This window comes from Theropithecus gelada, chromosome 1, assembly GCF_003255815.1.
Source record: "Theropithecus gelada isolate Dixy chromosome 1, Tgel_1.0, whole genome shotgun sequence".
Lineage (NCBI taxonomy): Eukaryota > Metazoa > Chordata > Mammalia > Primates > Cercopithecidae > Theropithecus > Theropithecus gelada.
Window position 1 is genome coordinate 35,385,099 of NC_037668.1, and position 20,753 is coordinate 35,405,851.

Here is a 20,753-nt window from a genome sequence, read left to right on the forward strand (position 1 = left end):
GTAGCTGAAATTACTCGGGAGGCTGGTGGTCATGTACCACCAGGCCCGGCTAATTTTTATTGTATTTTTAGTAGAGATGGGGTTTTACCATATTGCCCAGGCTGGTCTCAAACTCCCGACCTCAGGTGATCTGCCCGCCTCTGCCTCCCAAAGTGCTGGGATTATAGGAGTGAGCCCCTGCACCCGGCCTGTTCTTTTCCTTTACAAGGTTTAAAGAAAATAATAATCCTTCTTATAACTTTGTATGGCTTCCGCTCTCCTTCCAACAATGTTGATTTGACACAGATCATGGGAGAAGAGGCTGATGGAAGACGGGGGGGCTCCCAGCTCCTTATCATGACAGATACAGGCTCTCTGCCAGGCCATCCTGGCCACAATGATAGGGTCTGGCCACTGAGCCCTCTTTTTTTTTTTTCTGAGATTAAACTTTATTAAAGTTACTTTTCCAGAAAATTCAGTAAATATGGTAATATAGGAACAAATTTAGGCTCATAAGCCTTTTAAAGTTTTTACATAATCTTTAATGATATTGATCAGGAAATTCTTTCATCGGTGGAATTACTTCTCCAGTCTCCAGAATTGTATCACCAGGGAATATTCCGGCCTTCTTTTCAACTATGCCATATGGTTTTTCAGACACATGATACTTCAGGTAATAATGAATAATCCAGGCAGGTACAAGTATATGAGTGAAAATAAAGATACCCTTTTGGTATACCCCATGGACCGTTCTCCTCCAAGGGGATTTATTCTCCAAAAACTTATTCCAGAATTTCTCCATAGGCCACATCTTCTGTGGGGGCAGCACCAGCTCCCGAGGGCTCAGCTCCTGGTCCTTCAGCCATCGCCTTCTCAGCTCTCGCAGCTGTTGCAGCCGCAGTTTCTCATCTGGAGTATACCCCGTCATGTCTCCGCTGGTACCAAGGCCTGAGCCCTCTTTTTAAACACAGCTGAATAGTACACCGGGCCATGTTTCATTAGCCATTCAGTACAACTGGAATCTCAAAGTGACCAAGCTATCCTATTTGCCACAGAGCTGGGCAAAACAATCTCCCCAGCAAATTGAAAGGAAAAAGAGAGCATACTTAGCATTGAAAAGTAACTCAGACTAAGTAGTGTCACTGGGTTAAAAGACTTAAACTCCATCGGTGATCTGGGACACTGATGCTGCTCAAACAACCCACTGACCGGTGGTCATGGCACCAATGCCCTGGGGTGATGTGAGCAGGGCCCTCTGCTCAAGGCAACACAGACATGCCCTGAGCCCTCTGCATTTTTTGGCTCTCCATATCCTAATGGGTAAGCAAGGACTTCTGCTGCCTCAACGCTTAGGTGATTAGGTGGCTGTCCTCTGCCCTGCCACTGTCCTCTGATTTCCAGCGTCAAGGACTTGGGCAGCACAGTCGGAGGAAACGGCTTTAATGACTGGCCTGTATATCTGCTTGGCAAAACTCCCTGACTTCTGGAAAAAACGGGGGACTGGTTTTGTCTTCCCTCCACATGGTATAAAACATTCATCTCCTGGAGATGAGCAGCAGCGTGGCTGATGGCTGCTAGGGAGGTGTTTCCAGAAAGATATGACTTTGACATAAGCCAAATTTTGTCCCACCAGCTTGTATGTTTTTACTTTAACAATCCACCAGCACCTCATTATTTCAGATCTGGCTTCTAGGTATGAGGCCTTTTCATGAGGTGTCCTCATGAAACCTGGCCCCTGGCTTACCTTGGGATTGGTTCGCTGCTGCAGTCTCCTCTCTTCCCTCTCTCTCTGCAGCCGCTCAAACTCCTCTCGAATTTCAGCTGGGGTTCTCCTCCTTTCCACAACCTATGTGCAGAATCAAGATGGGAAGACAGCTGAGGACCCAGGAGGTAAGGGAAACGTACACAAAGAACTGCAGTCATTGATTTTGGTGTGTGCATGCTGCCTGGGGTCCAGCCATGGCCTTTCCCCAGGAAGTACCCCAAACCGTGACTTCTGCCATCCGATGGCTCAGGCCTGGGTGAGGCAGAGCTCACTGCCCTCCTGGCCCTTCCCAAGGTTGAAATGAGCTTTCACTCAGCTCTCCAGAGTGACTTAAACATTCTTTATTTTAGCAACTTATCTCTAAGTCTGCAGAAATCTTACAAGGAAAATGTCACCTTAAATTTCATAGTGTAAATTTCCTAATGAATCTCAGATAACAAATGTTAAATATTAGGACGAAGGCAAGCTGGCTCTCCCTAGTGGTCTGGGACAATCGCTAAAGACTCCTTTTGAGCTTCTTGGACCAAGGATCTCGAGCTGTTGGGTCTGGGTGTTTTTATTCTGTTGCTGTAGAGACGGGGTCTTGCTATGTTGCCCAGGTTGGCCTCAAACTCTTGGCCTCAAAGGATCCTCCCACATCAGCCTCCCAAAGTGCTGGGATTGCAGGCATGAGCCACCATGTCTGGCGGCTCTGAGTGTTTTCAGAATCATGGAACTCTTCTTCTTACAATAGTATATGAACCTTAGAATCTGGGCTGTCAGTTGTAGGCTGGTGTAACAATACTCAGGTACCACGCAGCAGACCTCGTTAAACTCAGGGATGCACAGTGATGTCGAATCTGAGAAAATAAGGTATTCCGGCCTGGCGCGGTGGCTCACACCTGTAATCCCAGCACTTTGGGAGGCCGAGGTGAGCGGATCACCTCAGTTCAGGAGTTAGAGACCAACCTGGCCAACATAGCGAAACCCCATCTCTACTAAAAATACAAAAATTAGCCAGGTATGGTGGCAGGTGCCTGTAATCCCAGCTACCTGGGAGGCTGAGGCAGGAAAATTGCTTGAACCCAGGAGGTGGATGCTGCAGTGAACTGAGATCATGCCACTGCACTCCAGCCTGGGCAACAGAGCAAGACTCTGTCTCAAAAAAAAAAAAAAAAAAAGGAAAAAAAAAAGAAAAGGTATTCCAGGTCTGGTGTGGAATACCTTTGGGAGGCCGAGGTGGGTGGATCACCTGAGGTCAGGAGTTTGAGACCAGCCTGGCCAATGTGGTGAAACCGTCTCTACTAAAAATACAAAACATTAGCCAGGCGTGGTGGCGGGTGCCTGTAATCCCAGCTACTCGGAAGGCTTAGGCAGGAGAATCACTTGAACCCAGGAGTCGGAGGTTGCAGTGAGCCAAGATCACGCCATTGCACTCCAGCCCGGGCAACAAGAGCAAGAAACTCCGTCTTGAAAAAAAAGAAAAAAGAAAATACAGCATTCCAATTCCAGTTCAGCCTTTCTTAGCTTGTCATGAAAGGAAGACCACCCAGTCGAGATTTCAAAGAAGTGGAAAGGGCAGTCTTTCATCTGTGAAAGAGGCAACTGCACTGCACGATTTCTGTTGTTTTTTTTTTTTTGAGACGGAGTCTCGCTTTGTTGCCCAGGCTGGAGTGCGGTGGTACGATCTCGGCTCACTGCAAGCTCCGCCTCCTGGGATCACGCCATTCTCCTGCCTCAGCCTCCCGAGTAGCTGGTTACAGGCACCCGCCACCACACCCGGCTAATTTTTTGTATTTTTAGTAGAGACGGGATTTCATCATGCTAGCCAGGATGGTCTCGATCTCCTGACCTTGTGATCCACCCACTTCGGCCTCCGAAAGTGCTGGGATTACAGGCATGAGCCACCGTGCCCGGCCTGCACTGCACGATTTCTAAGGGTCCCGTTTATGGTGTGAAATTGTGTGCACTGGTGAGAAACACACAGTGTGGGAACAGGACAGAAAAAGTGGCTACTCTTTTTCTTTTTTTTTTTTTTGAGACGGAGTCTCGCCGTGTCGCCCAGGCTGGAGTGCAGTGGCGCGATCTTGGCTCACTGCAAGCTCCGCCTCCCGGGTTCACGCCATTCTCCCGCCTCAGCCTCCGAGTAGCTGGGACTACAGGCGCCCGCCACCACACCCGGCTAGTTTTTTGTATTTTTAGTAGAGACGGGGTTTCACCATGTTAGCCAGGATGGTCTCGATCTCCTGACCTCGTGATCCACCCGCCTCGGCCTCCCAAAGTGCTGGGATTACAGGCGTGAGCCACCGCGCCCGGCCTACTCTTTTTCTATCACTACCAAAGTTATCAGATGGCTGGGGCAGGGGCAGGGGTGTATGAGAAAGCAGATTTGCCCATCAGTGGGAGAAACACAGGGGAGTCTTGAGATGCTGCTCACAGACTATCTAAAAAGATGTGATGTGAGAAAATGTTTCCTTGGAAATTTCAAGTTTCAAAAAATTATTTTTAAAAATACAAGCTTATAGCAAAAAATCAATAGAACAGAAGGATAGGAAATAAAAAGTACGTGATTCCCCTTAACCATATTCCCTCTTCTCACAGGCTCACACTCAATTTTTTTTATATCACTTCCTAAAAATTCTCTATGCATGTGTATGTACCTACGTATGTGCGCGTGTGCACGTGCACACACACACATTCGATATAAATAAGATATTACAGGCTTTGTGAAACTTGATTTTATTTTTCAACAAATAATAGTAATAAACCCCCACAAAAACTCATCTAGAAAAATCCTAGGAACTTGTCCACTACTTTAAACATTAAATAATAATAGTGAAAACATTTTCTTCTCTAATAACTCAATATAATTAAAAAATTACTAAAAAGGGGGGAAGTGGTTCTTTTTAAGGAAGCTTTAAAATAAAAAGATTGTTAAAATCATCCAAGAACAAACTAAAGGTCCTAAGTGGCACGACAGTGATTGCTCTGTGACCTTGCAAGGATATTCTGGGTTCTATTTTGTGAACAAGGTGCATTCCTGCTGCCCAGGCTTAGAATCACTGAGGGCGCATCACCTATCTACAGCACTCTCACTTTCCAATGCCACCCGTCCTGACACAGACAAAAGCAAGGTGCAGTTTTTCAAAGTTTCCAATATCTTCTCAATCTCATGTCAGTCCCTCCCTGAAGCAAAAGAAAATAAAAATAAAAGAGCTTCAGGGAAATGTAGGTAATCAACCATTCCATGTAAGTTTGAAGATCCAGAAAAAAATGTTTCAAAATACTTTAAAAATTATTCATGACTTTACAGCCCAATTCAGTGGACCTAGTGGTGCAGCCAGTTGCTCTGGACCCAGCAGATGGTGACCCATCACCAAGGACAAGGAGGCCTAAGTGTGAGGCTGTCTGAATGGAGACAGTTCCTCTACATAGCCCAGAGGATGCAGGATGTTCCAATATGGATAAAGAGATTTTATTTTATTTATTTCTTTTTTTTTTTTTGAGACGGAGTCTCGCTGTGCTCCCAGGCTGGAGTGCAGTGGCGTGATCTTGGCTCACTGCAAGCTCCGCCTCCCGGGTTCACGCCATTCTCCCGCCTCAGCCTCCCAAGTAGCTGAGACTACAGGCGCCCGCCCCCACGCCCGGCTAGTTTTTTGTATTTTTAGTAGAGACGGGGTTTCACCATGTTAGCCAGGATAGTCTCGATCTCCTGACCTCGTGATCCACCCGCCTCGGCCTCCCAAAGTGCTGGGATTACAGGCTTGAGCCACCGCGCCCGGCCTATTTTATTTATTTCTTTGAGACGGAGTCTCGCTCTATTTATTTATTTATTTATTTATTTATTTAAGACAGAGTCTCGATCTGTCACCCAGACTGGAGTGTAGTGGTGCGATCTCGGCTCACTGCGCCTCCCGGGTGCCTGACATTCTCCTGCCTCAGCCTCCCGAGTAGCTGGGACTACAGGCGCCCACCACCACGCCCGGCTAATTTTTTGTATTTTTTTTTTTAGTAGAGATGGGGTTTCACCGTATTAGCCAGGATGGCCTCGATCTCCTGACCTCATGATCCACCCACCTTGGCCTCCCAAAGTGCTAGAATTACAGGTGTGAACCACCGTGCCTGGCCTTTTTTTTTTTTTTTTTTTTTTTTTTGAGACGGAGTCTCGCGCTGTGTCACCCAGGCTGGTGTGCAGTGGCGCAACCTCGGCTCACTGTAAGCTCCGACGCCCGGGTTCACGCCATTCTCCTGCCTCAGCCTCCTGAGTAGCTAGGACTACAGGCGTCCGCCAAAACACCCGGCTAATTTTTTTGTATTTTTAGTAGAGCCGGGGTTTCACGGTATAAGCCAGGATGGTTTCCTGACTTCGTGGTCCGCCTGTCTCGGCCTCCCAAAGTGCTGGGATTACAGGCATGAGCCACCGTGCCTGGCAAGATTTTATTTTATTTTAATATTTTATTTTTTTGAGACAGTCTTGCTTTGTCACCCAGGCTGGAGTGCAGTGGTGCGATCTCAGCTTACTGCAATTTCCGCTTCCTGGGTTTAAGCAATTCTCCTGCCTCAGCCTCCTGAGTAGCTGGGACAACAGGCTTGTGCCACCATACCCAGCTAATTTTTTCATCTTTAGTAGAGATGACGTTTCACCATGTTGGCCAGGCTGGTCTTGAACTCCTGACCTCAAGTGATCCACTCGGCTCGACTTCCCAAAGTGCTGGGATTACAGGCATGAGCCACCGCGCCCGGCCTGAATAGAAATTTTATAATTGAGTGTTCTATTCAACAGGATATTAGTTTTTAAAAATGCAAATTTAGCAAAAGTTTGATTTGCCATAACTTTAATCAGTGACATAAGCAGACCCATGAATATGCCCATATACTACTATTTTTTTCAGAAACAGATTTGTAAGCTGCTGATAATTAAAATCCTGGACTCAAACCCTGTAGGAAAAAAAAAAAAAACCTGGAAAGTGTGAGGCTTCACAAAGGCTGCAGCAGGAAAAGATTCATTTTCAGGAATTTTAGCTGTTTAATCTTTAAAGACTGAACAGTTGAAAATTACTTTCTCTCTGTTACATTCTGTGAGGAATTACAAAGGCAAATAATCCAAAGGGGGCAGATCATTCCATTTTGAGTCATATTTTACACAAGTTTTGCAAATAGTTGGTGCATAATCTGAGCTAACAGCAAAGTCAAAATGGCCAGCCTTTCTGGAGCGGTGAGGACACTTAGCAGGGCAGGGCACTTCATTCTCAGCTCCCACAGGCCTCTGCCAGCCTTGACTATTTATACCTTCCTTTAAACAGAATACATGATGCCGGAAAGGGGAACAGGACTAAGCCAGCTGTGAGCTGCTCTCCTCCTTATCAGCAACCCTTACAGACAGAGGCATCTGGGAACACAGCATCTGAAGCTGCATGACGGTTGATAAATACCAGACATTTTCAGTGTTTCTCATGGACAGAGTGTATCACATGCAGCTTGTGAATCCAGACAACTGCTGTTCACTGAACCATTCACCTACTAGGTCTATCCCTATGCTAGTCAGAAAACTGAGTGGCCAGGTGCAGTGGCTCACCTGAGGTCACGTGTTTGAGACCAGCCTGGCCAACATGGCAAAACCCTGTCTCCACGAAAAATGCAAAATTTAGCCGGGTGTGGTGGCAGGTGCCTATAGTCCCAGCTACTTGGGAGGCTGAGGCAGGAGAATCGCTTGAACCCAGGAGGCGGAGGTTGCAGTGAACGGAGATCGCACCACTTCACTCCAGCCTGGGCAAAAGAGCGAAACTCCATCTCAAAAAAAAAAAAAAAAAAGAAAAGAAAACCGACTGAGCCCAGGAATTCTAGACCAACCTGGGCAACATAGTGAGACCCCATCTCTACAACAAAAAAACAACCACCAAGAAGACTGACTTTATTGATGAAACGAATGAGGAGATCTCCAAAAGCTGGGTGGCATCATGGAAGGAGGACAGACAGGACCTTAAACCTCCTGGGAAACCTCAGGCAAGTCCTTCTCTAAGCTTCAGTTTCCCTGCTATAAAGTGAGGAGGGTTAAGCGACATCATTTGAAAAGTGTCATCTGGTTCTATCTAGTAAACTTTTTATTCTGGGATATTTTTAGAAAATTATTTAGAAACGCTATAACAACAGTACAGAAAGTTCTAGTATAGCCTACACCCAGGTTCCCCCAATGTTAGCACCTTATATAACCATGGAAGATCTGTCAAATCTCAAAAACCAACATTAGTACATTTCTACTAATTAAACCTAGGGTTCAGATTTCACTAGATTTTCTACGAACATCCTTTTTCTGTTCCAGGATCCAATCCAAGATTCCACGTTGCATTTAGACATGAGGTGGATGTCCTTAGTCATCTTCTGCTCTGTGACAGTTCTAAACCTTTGCTGGTTTTTCAAGATCTTGACCATATTATTGCTTTTAATACAGGCTGCCTTTCTCATATACTATAAAACCGATGTCAGAGACAGGGAAGTAAAATATAAATAATGTAAAGGACTGCGGACAAAAACCAAACTGCAGATGATCAGGGCCAAAGGATGCAACTCGGATGTAATACAACATCTGAAAATGACATCTGCAGGAGATGAGTTACGTGGTTTCCATGGCAGTTGCCAGCCATTACTAGAATCAACACTGTCAAAGCATTCACAGTTCAAGGTTAGATTTTTGCCATTCTGAAAACATGGCTAATTTTGTTTTCAATGTGGGTATCTGCACAAACATCACTAACCAATCTTGATAAGTAAATAGTATGGCTGGTTTTTTAAGTTGGGAATGGTTACATCTCATTCCTTGGGAATCCTCCCAAAGAATAAGAGTCTCTAGAAGCCTTAAAAAAAAAAAAAAAAAAAGGGGGGGTGCTGGGCACGGTGGCTCACATTTGTAATCCCAGCACTTTGGAAGGCCAAGGCAGGAGGACCACCTGAGGTCAGGAGTTTGAGACCAGTCTAGCCAACATGGTGAAACCCCATCTCTACCAAAAATACAAAAATTAGGCCGGGCGCGGTGGCTCACGCCTGTAATCTTAGCACTTTGAGAGGCCAAGGCGGGTGGATCACGAGGTCAGGAGATCGAAACCATCCTGGCTAACATGGTGAAACCACGTCTCTACTAAAAATACAAAAAATTAGCCGGGTGTGGTGGCGGGCGCCTGTAGTCCCAGCTGCTTGGGAGGCTGACGCAGGAGAACGGCGTGAACCAGGGAGGCAGAGGTTGCAGTAAGCTGAGATCGCGCCACTGCACTCCAGCCTGGTCGACAGAGCAAGACTCCATCTCAGAAAAAACCAAACCAAAAAAAACAAAAACAAAACAAAAACAAAAACAAAAAAATTAGCTGGGCATAGTGGTGCGCACCTGTAATTCCAGCTACTCGGGAGGCTGAGGCAGGAGAGGCACTTGAACCCTGGAGGCAGAGGTTGCAGTGAGCCAAGATCATGCCACTACACTCAGCCTGGGCAACACAGTGAGACTCCGTCTCAAAAAATAATAATAATAAAAAAAAGTAGCAGGGCGTGGTGATGCATGCCTGTAGTCTCAGCTACCTGGGAGACTGAGGTGGGAGGATGGCCTGAGCTGGGAGGTCAACACTGCAGTAAGCCACGCTCACGCCACTACACTCTAGCCTGGGTGACAGAGTGAGACTCTGTCTCAAAAAAAAAAAAAAAAAAAGACTGAAAATTTACCTAATGACTAACAACTGGGCTAGTATTCTGTACATTCTAAAGAAGCTCCAATGGGCTGGGGAGTGATTTCTAGTTGGTGGAGTGCTTTGAGATCTTTGGATTAAAGGCGTCTCAGACACTCACGATACCAACAATCAATGCCCTTCACCGTTCACTGAGTACCCATATGGTAGCCTAATAAATATGTGGTAAATGGATACCCTTCAGCAACTGAAGAGTTTAATAGTCTAAAAATATCAGCAACAGCATGAAGGGAATACAGCTTCCTCCCTAGAGTGAAAGCTATTACTGCAGTGAGAGAATCGTCATATGGAACAATCCATCCAGCTGTAGGAATTCCTTGAAGGAATGTTGATGCCAGCTTCATAAAATTTGCTTGAGTTCAATGAGACTTTCTGTGTAATATGAATAATGGGTCCAATTTTCCTATTGTATGTTAAACACTAATACATCTCTGAGCAAATATCTGGGGAGGTATCTTCATTTAGTTTTCTTTGAAGGCATTTTTATCTTGCAGCAAAAGCTTAGTATCAATATGAAAAAAAAGCCAATTCTGATCCATGAGAACCTGACTTGCTTAGTTTACTAAAAAAATATGAAAATAATGTTTAACCACTTGCCACCCACAACTGTGCACATATTTTTTTTTTATTTCATTTTTTATTTTTTGAGACACAGTCTCACTGCCACTCAGGCTGGAGTGCAGTGGTGTGATCATGGCTCACTGCAACCCTGACCTCCTTAGGCTCAAGTGATCCTCCCACCTCAGCCTCCCAAGAAGCAGGATTACAGGCACACGCCACCATGCCTGGTAAATTTTTTTATTTTTTATTGCTTGTAGAGATGCGATCTCACTGTGTTACTCCAGCTGGTCTCGAACTCCTGAGCTCAAGTGATCCTCCTGTGTCAGTCTTTGAAAGTGCTGGAATTACAGGTGTGAGCCACTGCACCCAGCCCTACATATTTGTATAACCACCATTTGTGTGTGGATTTGCTTTGTTTCTAATGGGAAGATAATCTGGTTTGATAAGAGGAAACCACACAATATTTTACCAGCAGACCCCACGGCTCCACTGATTGGGATAATGCTGCTGGGGACTAAAAACCTAGTCTTTGAAGAGGGAATATGTAATGGAGTCCTACAGCTTTTCAGTGACTCCAACTGCTGACTTGAAAAACTATAGGCCGGGAGTGGTGGCTCACGTTTGTAATCCCAGCACTTTGGGAGGCCGAGGTGGGCAGATCATGAGGTCAGGAGTTCGAGACCAGCCTGGCCAACACAGTGAAACCCTGACTCTACTAAAAAAAATACAAAAATTAGCTGGGTGTGGTGGTGGGCACCTGTAATCCCAGCTACTCAGGAGGCTGAGGCAGAAGAATCACTTGAACCCAGGAGGCCGAGGTTGCAGTGAGCCGAGGTTGTGCCACTGCACTCCAGCCTGGGCAACAGCACTAGACTCCGTCTCAAAAAAAGAAAAAAAGAAAAAAAAGAAAAATTGTAGCCAACCCCACATCTTAAAAATACAAAGAAGCTTTAAGGAGTGTATAAAGAGTGAGGGGGAAATTGAATAAATACAACAGAAATCTATTTTCCTTTTTGGATGAGAAAATGCTAAGTTGTTTGGCTTAATACCTAGCTGCAATGAACCAAGGCGACAGGAAGCACTGCTATTCCCTTCAAGCCAGAGGCCAAGTACCAACTGCCCACTGGAGCCAGGAGGACACGCAGATGAGAAGAGCCAGACGTAACACAAGGGGGAGTGGTGGGGACTGGCACAAATTGGACAGTCCAGTCCCATCTGAAGGGCAAGGGCTCCTCAGACTCAGTGTTACCAGATGTTTCAAGAAAAGACAGAAGACTGAATTATGATGCAGAACCTCCCAGGGTTGAAATGTTAGCAACCAGAATTCACTGTGTGAGGCAATCAAAAAATGGCAACAAGCTGGGCATGGTGGCTCACACCTGTAATCCCAGCGCTTTGGGAGGCTGAGGTGGGAGGGTAGCTTGAGGGTAGGAATTTGAGACCAGCCTGGGCAACATAGCAAGACCCCACCTCTACAAAAAATAAAAAAATTAGCTAGGCATGGTGGTGTGTGCCTGCAGTCGCAGCTACTTGGAAGGCTGAGGTGGGAGACTCACTTGAGCCCAGGAGGTCAAGGCTGCAGTGAGCCGTGATGGCACCAACGCACTGCAGCCTGGGCAACACAGCACGCGCGCACTGTCTCTCGTGTGCACGCTCTCTCTCTCTCTCACCCCCCACCCCCCCACCAAAAAAGGCTATTAGTGGAATATGGCCCACAAGCCACCAATATGAAGCAGTAGTGGAAAGATGGGAAAGGAAATAGGATCCTCTTTTGCTTCTCTTCCACTCCTCATCTGAAGGCCTTTACAAGGCTTTGATGCTAGAACTGGAAGAGACAGGCACACATGCTTGAGATTAAACATTGAATGAACTTTGGCCGGGCGTGGTGGCTCACGCCTGTAATCCCAGCACTTTGAGAGGCTGAGGCGGGCGGGTCATCTGAGGTCAGGCGTTTGAGACCAGCCTGACCAACATGGAGAAACCCTGTCTCTACTAAAAATACAAAATTAGCCAGGCGTGGTGGCGCATGCCTGTAATCCCAGCTACTCAGGAAGGCTGAGGCAGGAGAATTGCTTGAACCTAGGAGGCGGAGGTAGTGGTAAGCCGGGATCGTGCCACTGCACTCCAGTCTGGGCAACAAGAGCAAAACTCTGTCTCAAAAACAAACTAACAAACAAAACAAAACAAAACAAAACATCGAAGGAACTTCAAGGGAAATCTTACATGATGGTGAAAATATAACTCAATGCAGGTCAATTCCATGTTATTAACAGACTAGCAAATTTCTTGGGCATCAGAACCAAGCTTCTTTCTTTCCTTTTTTGAGACAAGGTCTCACTCTGTTGCCCACGTTGGAGTGCAGTGGCGTGATCATAGCTCACTGCAGCCTCAACCTCCTGTGCTGAAGTGATTCTCCCATCTCAGCCTCCTGAGTAGCTGCGAATACAGGTGTGCACCACCAAGCTCGCTTAATTTTTTTAAAAAATGTTTTGTAGAGACAGGGTCTTGCTATGTTTTTTCTCAGGCTGGTCTCAAACTCGGCCTCATGCGATCCTCCCAGCCTGGCTCCCCAAAGTGTTAGGATTACAGGTGTGAGCCACTTTGCCTGGGTCAGAACCAAGTTTTTAAAGGATACCTATATATTCCTGCAGCAACTTAGAGTTTCACAACGAATCTTCATATTCATTTTTCAGATAGTAACATGTTAGCACTAGCAACCCAATTACTTGCCCAAGGCTCTACTGCTAGTCAGTGGCAGTGTGAAAGTAAACAAATTGTCTGAATTTTAGTGACTGTTCTCCCACAGCATGGCTGCCCAGGGCGACACATCTGCTATATATTTTGTTTCACTCATCACATTTGACAAAGCTTGAATATTATAATACATGAGAATTGAAAGGGTCATTATAGGCAATGCAACCCCGGCAGCTCTGCCTCCATTTTGCTCACATGCATAACATACTCCCATCTGAAATATTTCCTCACTGCCATTATTCAGAACTGAGGTGGAGAGAGAGGCACAGAACTGTGGAGGGTGGAAGGGAGTGTATGTGGAGTCAGAGCTGCACCCTTGAAGAAACTGTCTCCCATCAACCGCCAGCTCCACTTGCTCCCCGCCACACCTGGGTTAAAAATTACTGGTCCAGTCCATCCCTCTTCCGTTTTACTTGACAGGTTAGGAAACGAAGGACAAGTCAGATGAGTGGCTGGCCCAAGGTCAGAGTTACAAAGTGGCAAAGCCAAGTCCGGAACTCAACCTCTAAAACTAAAATACAGGGCAAGGAAGGGGGCTCTGATGTCTTCAAATATTCCCAAAGGCATTATTATGGATTGCAGGGTTTTGGGGAGATGTTTTGTAGCTGTTTAATGACTTTTCTGGGACACCAGACGCAGTTTCTCTTACCTCCCATCCTTCCATTTCCAGTCCTCTCTTCCCATATATATCATAGATGGCCCTGGTTTGGGGGTCACTAAGCACTGCAAATTAAAAATTAAACATGTTTATAAAATATAAAATTCACCTTCAGTCCTTTCTGAGAATACTGATGTCATTAGGTAAGCCCATCTCCTGTTCTCCCTGTCTGATCACAATCTTCCTAGAGACCCCTTTCATTTTCTACGCATCTTTCCTCCTAACTGCTTTTTTGATTCAACCTAGGATTTGTTTATTGACTTACTGACTGACACGGTCCTTCTCTGTTGTCCTGGCTGAAGTGCAGTGGTAAGATCATAGCTCACTGCAGCCTTGAATTCCTGGGCTTAACTAATCCTCCTGCTCCAGCTTCCCAAGCAGCTGGGATTACAGGTGTGTGCACACATGCCCAGTTAATTTATTTTTTGTAGAGATGGGGTCTCACTATGTTGCCTAGACTGATCTTGAATTCCTGGCCTCAAATGATTCTCTTGCCTTGGCCTTGCATAGTGTTGGGATTACAGGTGTGAGCCACTGCACCCGGCTAATGTAGGATATGTTTAAAGGTGGCTACAAATGAGAAAAGTCAGATTTTCCCAGTGTCCAAGTTACTCTTGATTGGAAGGTACAGGTACAAGGTGTACAAGGTGTACCATGCAGGAAGTGACACTAGCTCCTGCATTGCAAAAGGACACGAAAGTTGTTTTAAAAATAATTTGGTAAATTTCTGCCATGGTGTATAAAAGTACACTGACTTGAAAGAGTGGGTTTCCAGATTCTAAAGAAGCTTGCTATAAAAGTAGAAACAGGTTTGGATACTAGAAAAAGCTGATTTGTTACTTACTCTACAGAGTCCTATTAACTCCAAAGACAGGCTACATTTCTTTTGTGCACCTCTCCTCTTTATTTGTAAATAATTTTAAAAGACAAAAACACCTCTTACCATTTTGTTGGCCACATCACCCAAAGTACATCAGAAAAGAATTTCTCGGTTAAGGGTGAGGGCTGTTCAAATGATATTCCAACTGAACTCAAATGTCAGCAAGGCCAATGGTCATTCTCTTCCCCCTCTACTTCACCAATTTCTGCCAAGACCTTTGGGTCTCTTCTCCCTTGAGAGTTCCCACAGATTTGTAGGCCTAATTTAAAAACTATGTAAATGATCCTATGCATAATCAAATCTAATGGGAAAGGAAGAAATGCTGGCCCCTGGAAAACACAGGAGCCAAACTTGTGTTCCTCTCCAGCATGTAATAAGGAATTATTCATTCACGATTTCACCTGAGTCTCCCTTTAGGCTAAACAGGAGGCCAGGTCTGCTGCTGTGGCATTTACACTAGCACTGGTAGGGTCTTTCTGTTAACTCTTCCCCAGGTCTCCAACACAATACAAGCAAACTATGCGGCTCATTTAGACAACAGTAAAATTAATGCACCTATTTAGATAACAGAATACAATAAAAAGAACAGGCTACTCTTCACAATTGCCATGCAAGTGATCTGAATAGAGTTAAATTTGGTAATGACACCACACTGATTCCACATTTATCACACACTGCAGCCTGATTTTCATTGGCCATTAAAATCTAACTTTTTGGAAAAACTCTAAAGTGAAATACACTACAAGCTTAACATTATGTATACAGTGAGATGACTTTATGATTTTATAAAGAAACACAGTATCTAATTTCTGGTCTAAGGAGCCAATCACCAAATGGTTCTGGAACAAATAACTTACTGTACTTGATGCATATAACAGTGATTTAACATTTTTTAAAATTTAAATTTTAAAAATGGTGGTAAAATATACATATAAAATTTACTACTTTAACCATTTTAAAGTATACAATCAATAGCATTAAGTACATATACAATGTTGTATAACCATCATCACTGTCTTATTTCCAGAACTTTTTGCCATCCCAAACAGAAGCTCTGTATCCAGTAGTGACTTTAATATTTTATAAACAAATATATCACAGAATGTTCTTTCTGACATACGTAAGACTTAAGTATAAAAATGTGAATCGCTTGATTCTATTTCCTATAACATCGTTTTCGTTCTTTTATTAGAGCTGATAACTGAATGCTTCAGAACCAATAAAATCACTTTTGGATGAAAAAATGTCCTTGTATCTTCTAACAAAAAAGAGAACAAAGAAACCTTCCCTGTGACGATCAGCCTTTACCTATAAGAGTTCCCTTTAGAAGAAACCTGGTAAACGATTTAAAACTTGAGTATTCCCTTGCAATCGAGGCTGTCTATTACTGCACCCAGCCTCTCATTTTCTACTTACTGGACACGTATTGATCTCCAAAGCAAAATACTACTCTTTCAAAGGACCCTGTCAGTAAAAAGTACCAAACTAACCACCTCTCTATTTACCTCTAAGGACTCTCTTTTTCTATCCTCTATAAATCACATCTCCTAAAAATCGAATAACCGCTACCAAGATGTTTCTACAAAGTCCAGCCCTCCACTGACCTTCATAAGCCTGGTGAACAAGGTTAAACAGTCGCTCCGCCTGTGACTTGAGCTCTGGGTCTCTGTGCTTGTCTGGATGGTAGAGCATACACAGCCTCCGGTAGGCAGCTTTCAGCTCCTCAGAAGAGGCCTAAAGAAAGAAAAATTCAATTAGAGAACAATCAATGCTACTTAAACATTATCATTATCAGAATCAGCCTTGAAATGGGAACTCATCAGCCACGTCCCAATGTGTTTGCTCTCGACATGCAGGATGTAATGAAGTTAGGTTTATTACCTCAACAAAGCTTCTTTTTGTCAGTTAATAAAGCGATCAATTACATACATCAATAGTGACTGGGTTTTGCTGGGAAGTGCTGCTATCTGATGAATGAACATTTGTGTCTCTGGAATGGCTCATTGTGCTCTGAGCTGAAACCAAAATGTCAGAGACCTGCTAACTCTTTAACTTATTTGAAGTAAATCATGCCAAGGCACTCTCAACAGAACAGGTTCAGGCAAAGAAAAGCTATATACCATTAGACAGAAATGACATCAATTTAATGACATAACGAACATGAATCCTTGAAATTCAAAGACAAACTTGTAGGGCCCACATGCACTCGAATGCAACCTCTAATTCCAGAAGGCAGCACATTCAGAGGCAGAAATGCTTCCCTAACCTGTAGTAACCAACCCTCCCCAAAACTGCCAGACCTCCCTAAAAACCAAAAGGCATCAACTCTCCAATCCTCCTACGCAGCACGGACATCTGAAGGGGCGGCACAAGGCAGACGGGCTCTGGTGTGCTTTAACCACAGTGGGGGGCGGGTGCCAACAGGCAAACCTGCATTCACTGTGGCCGGCCTCACAGCCACCAAGAGGGTCTCTAGACGGGACCCCTCCGAGGCCCTGGGACACTGAGCGGGCTGTGTGGCTGGCCCCTCAGGTCTGCTTTTGGGAACTGTTATGTTTGATTCTAGAGGCTATTTTGGCCTATGAGGGGTGGTATTGGATGGGCAACTCTACCCTTTGGTATATCAGTTAAAGAACACTTGATTTGGGGACATATCCCCACCATTTTGACAACTGAAGCACATTTCTGGGTCACTGACAATATGCTAGAGAGGCTCCCAAAATCTGCCAACTGAACAGAACAGGTTCAGGTCCCGGGAGGGGATGTGAGGACTGACAGTGCTCCGGGATGAGGGCCTGGAACACAAATCCTCAAAGAAAGAGGTCACAGAGACATAGTCCTGGGGCCATAATTACCAAAAAAAAAAAAAAAAGATGACTCTGTATTCTCTGTTACTTCCACAATTTTTCAATATCTTTCAGTCCCAGGACTAATGAGCTTCTTCACCAGAAAAAAAAAGTGCAATTTTACTGTATTTTAGTATTAATTTTTGGCCCGGAATCGAAATATTTTCTACAGGATTAAGTTATTCAGATGCTAGAAAGCCAGGGCATTTGTGCGAGTTTACCAGGGGTTCTAAACAAGGAATTCTGAAGGACTCCAAGAGAAAGACAGTAAATGTGATTGGAAAGACATGTGGAGGACATCGGCCCATCCCATGTGCCTGAGGGGGCAGCAGTGCTGGGGCCCGGGTTCTACTCCTCAGCCCTAGACCAGGCTCAGGCCAGCTTCGTCTGAGGAGTAGGTAATGGCGTGGGTGACCTCCAGGAGCCTTCTGGCTCTGACTTTACTGGATTCTGCTATCCAGAAAAAAAACAAGGCCAGACGCAGTGGTTCACACGTGTAGACCTAGCACTTCGGGAGGCGGAGGTGGGCAGATTGCTTGAGCCCACAAGTTCAAGACTAGACTGGGCAACATGGCGAAACCCCACATCTACCAAAAATACAAACATTAGCTGGGCATGGAGGTGCTTGCCTGTGGTCCTACCTGGAAGGCTGAGGTAGGAGGATCACCTGAGCCTGTGGAGGCTGAGGTTGCAGTGAGCTATGACTGCATCGCTGCACTCCAGCCTGGGTGACAGAGGGGGAAAAAAACTAGCTAGACCCGAGCCATTCAGCTTGCCCTTTAAAGCAGGCCACAGAGAGCATCCCGCTGGTTTGGAGAGAGGCAACTCTGCCGCGTGCCATTTTAAATCGGGAGCTCCTTGAGGGTTCCATGAAGTGCTCTGTCAGAATAGGGTCAAGGATCTTGCTGAATGAGCAGCTCCTGGCCTCTGAGAATTGGTGAGACGCCACCCCACGGCAAATCTCTTTCTCCCATCTTCCCTTTGGTGCACTACCAAACAGGGGCTGCCTGTCTTCCAGCCACGCCCGTGTGGTTCGCTCTGGGGCAACACAACCTTCCATTCTGCTGGCTGAGAATGCAGGTGTGGCAGTCAAACGGCCCATGTCTGGATGCAGGATCTGTCACTTCCAAGCTTTGTGACCATGACAAGTGAGATTTCTGGCCTTTAGTCTTCTCCTCCATAAAAGATGACAACCCTTGCAGGGACGGTGTGAGAATGAAACCAGACAGTGACTATGAAGTTCTTCACACAGTGCCCAACACACAGCAAAAACTGAGGAATTATAGCTCCTTTAAGCTCCTTTCCGTTTCCGCATCTGCAGACTGTGGACAATAGTGCCTCTTTCTGAGGCTTTGTGAGGCATAATTGAGATAATACAAGCACGAGTGCCTAACAATGTCCAGCTCACACTAGGACCATAACCACTTTTATTATTACCATCATCACAATTCAGCTGTGGTATCTTTTTGGCAACAGGAGAACTGAAACTGGAACAATTCGGAGGGCACCGCCCTGGTGCATGGATAACGGAAAGTCATTCAGGAAGGAGTCCTGCTTGTGAAAATTCATTGTGCCGTATACTCAGGAGATGGCCACTTTTCTGTACGTATATTCTATTTCTATAAAAATACAAGGCCCGCTAGAAGAGGTGGGCCTCCGTATTTCCATCTCTGCATTTTCTCCTTCTTCTTCTTCTTGCTCTAGTGTTTTGTTTTCCTCCCGACTTTAAATGCATTTCTTGCTACACTTATCAATACACCACCTGCACCAACCCTGGTGTTTCAAACATAAATCATGGGAAAATAATCTTTTCCAGGTAGGTTTACTTATGTGATGATGTAAAAGGGGCTTGCTTTTTTTTCCCACACAGCCATTACAAATTATTTTCTTTTTTTTTTTGAGATGGAGTTTCACTCTGCCACCCAGGCTAGAGTGCCATGGTGTGATCTCGGCTCACTGCAGTCTCCGCCTCCTGGCTTCAAGTAATTCTCCTGCCTCAGCCTCCCAAGTAGCTGGAACTACAGGCGCCCATCACCATGCCCAGTTAATTGTTTGTATTTTTAATAGAGACGGGATTTCATTGTGTTGGCCAGGCTGGTGTTGAACTCCTGACCTCAGGTGATCCGCCCACCTCGGCCTCCCAAAGTGCTGGGATTACAGGCGTGAGTCACTGCGCCCAGTCACAAATTATTTTCTTTCTGCAAATTTTAATTGTCCTTTCCTGTATCTCATAAAAGTTACAAGTACTGTATTAGACAGATTTGACTGATTCCCAGTTAGACTGCTATTTCCTGGTTATTAAAATTAAACTAGATGACAATAGAGCAGAATATCTACTCTGCAGGACATTCTTTAATCTTATTAATAAATGGCTTAATATGCTATTGATTAAGTAATGGAAATAAGATGCTTCATTTTTAATAAATATCATACTCAATAAAAGGTTAGATTGGTCCTTTCATCATAACTGAATAGCTAAGGTCACTGGTTCGATATTTCATAAATGAGAACCTCTTTCACTACCACAGAAATACTGTTATCATTTCAAAATGCAATGAGATATCATTAAGAATGATACCTAAAGGTACATTCTTATCCTAAAATTCTCTAATAAAATTAAGAAATGTATCATACTTTAAGTCTATAAACTTTCATCATTCCAATCACCTGGTTGTATTTTCTGGATAGACTATATGTTAGGCCCCAAATTAAGTCTCAATAGACTTTAAAGACTGACACCATACAAAATATCTTCTCCTACCACAAGAGGATGAAGTCAGAAATCAATAACAGGGCTGGGTGCAATGGCTCACACCAGTACAGTAATCCCAGCACTTTGGTATGCCAAGGTGGGAGGATCGCTTGAGGCCAGGAGTTCAAGACCAGCTTGGGCAACATAGCGATATCCTGTCTCCACAAAAAAATTTTAAAAATTATCCACGTGTGGCCTGGGTGTGGTGGCTCACACCTGTAATCCCAGCATTTTGGGAGGCCGAGGCGAGTGGATCACAAGGTCAGGAGATCGAGGCCAGCCTGACCAACACGGTAAAACCCCGTCTCTACTAAAAATACCAAAATTCACTGGGTGTGGTGGTGAGTGCCTGTAATCCCAGCTACTCGGGAGGCTGAGGCCAGAGAATCACTTGAACCTGGGAGGCAGAGGTTGCAGTGAGCCAAGATTGCGCCACTGCACTCTAGCCTGGGCGACAGAGCGAGACTCCATCTAAAAAAAAAAAAAAAATTTATCCAGGTGTACTTCCAGCTCCTCAGGAGGCTAAGGCAAAATAAGCTAAAACATGTCTGGATAGTATGTCTGTACCACAACTGCATTTGGTTAGGATAGGCTAGATCAGTGGTTCTCAAAGTGTGGTCTGGGGCATCCCAGGAATCTCTGAGACCCTTCAGGGATCCACAAAGTCAAAACTATTTTTCTAATAACACAAAGCTGTTATTTGCCTTTTTCACTCTCATCTTTTCTTGAGTGTACAGTGGAATCTTGAAGTTACAGGACGTGTGATGATATTGGGAACAAACGTGAGCCTAAAAGAGGCAGTCCTTCAAGATGGATCCTGAGATATCTAAATTTAAAATAGAGTCAGGTGGC

At 44.9% G+C, this 20,753-nt stretch overlaps 2 protein-coding genes across 5 annotated transcripts in view; both read right to left on the reverse strand.

Moving 5' to 3' along the window:
* Positions 1 to 20,753, reverse strand: part of DNAJC11 (DnaJ heat shock protein family (Hsp40) member C11) — a 73,014-nt gene that overhangs the window by 35,746 nt on the left and 16,515 nt on the right. For 2 of the 4 annotated variants that reach the window (XM_025377021.1, XM_025377005.1), the window contains exons 2-4: positions 15,908 to 16,037; positions 13,415 to 13,488; positions 1,724 to 1,825 (exon numbers count right to left, since the gene is read on the reverse strand). In XM_025377021.1, the coding sequence (XP_025232806.1) occupies positions 1,724 to 1,825; positions 13,415 to 13,488; positions 15,908 to 16,037 (306 nt within the window). Of the gene's footprint in view, positions 1 to 1,723; positions 1,826 to 13,414; positions 13,489 to 15,907; positions 16,038 to 16,232; positions 16,291 to 20,753 lie in introns of those variants that run through there. The other 2 variants (XM_025377015.1, XM_025377028.1) reach the window with 2 other exon arrangements.
* LOC112619172 (NADH dehydrogenase [ubiquinone] 1 beta subcomplex subunit 6-like) lies at positions 404 to 932 on the reverse strand. The gene is made up of 2 exons (XM_025377076.1): positions 728 to 932; positions 404 to 646 (listed from the first exon to the last, which is right to left on the reverse strand). Exons 1-2 carry the CDS (start codon positions 905 to 907, stop codon positions 521 to 523), a joined length of 306 nt encoding a protein of 101 aa, XP_025232861.1. The 5' UTR covers positions 908 to 932; the 3' UTR covers positions 404 to 520.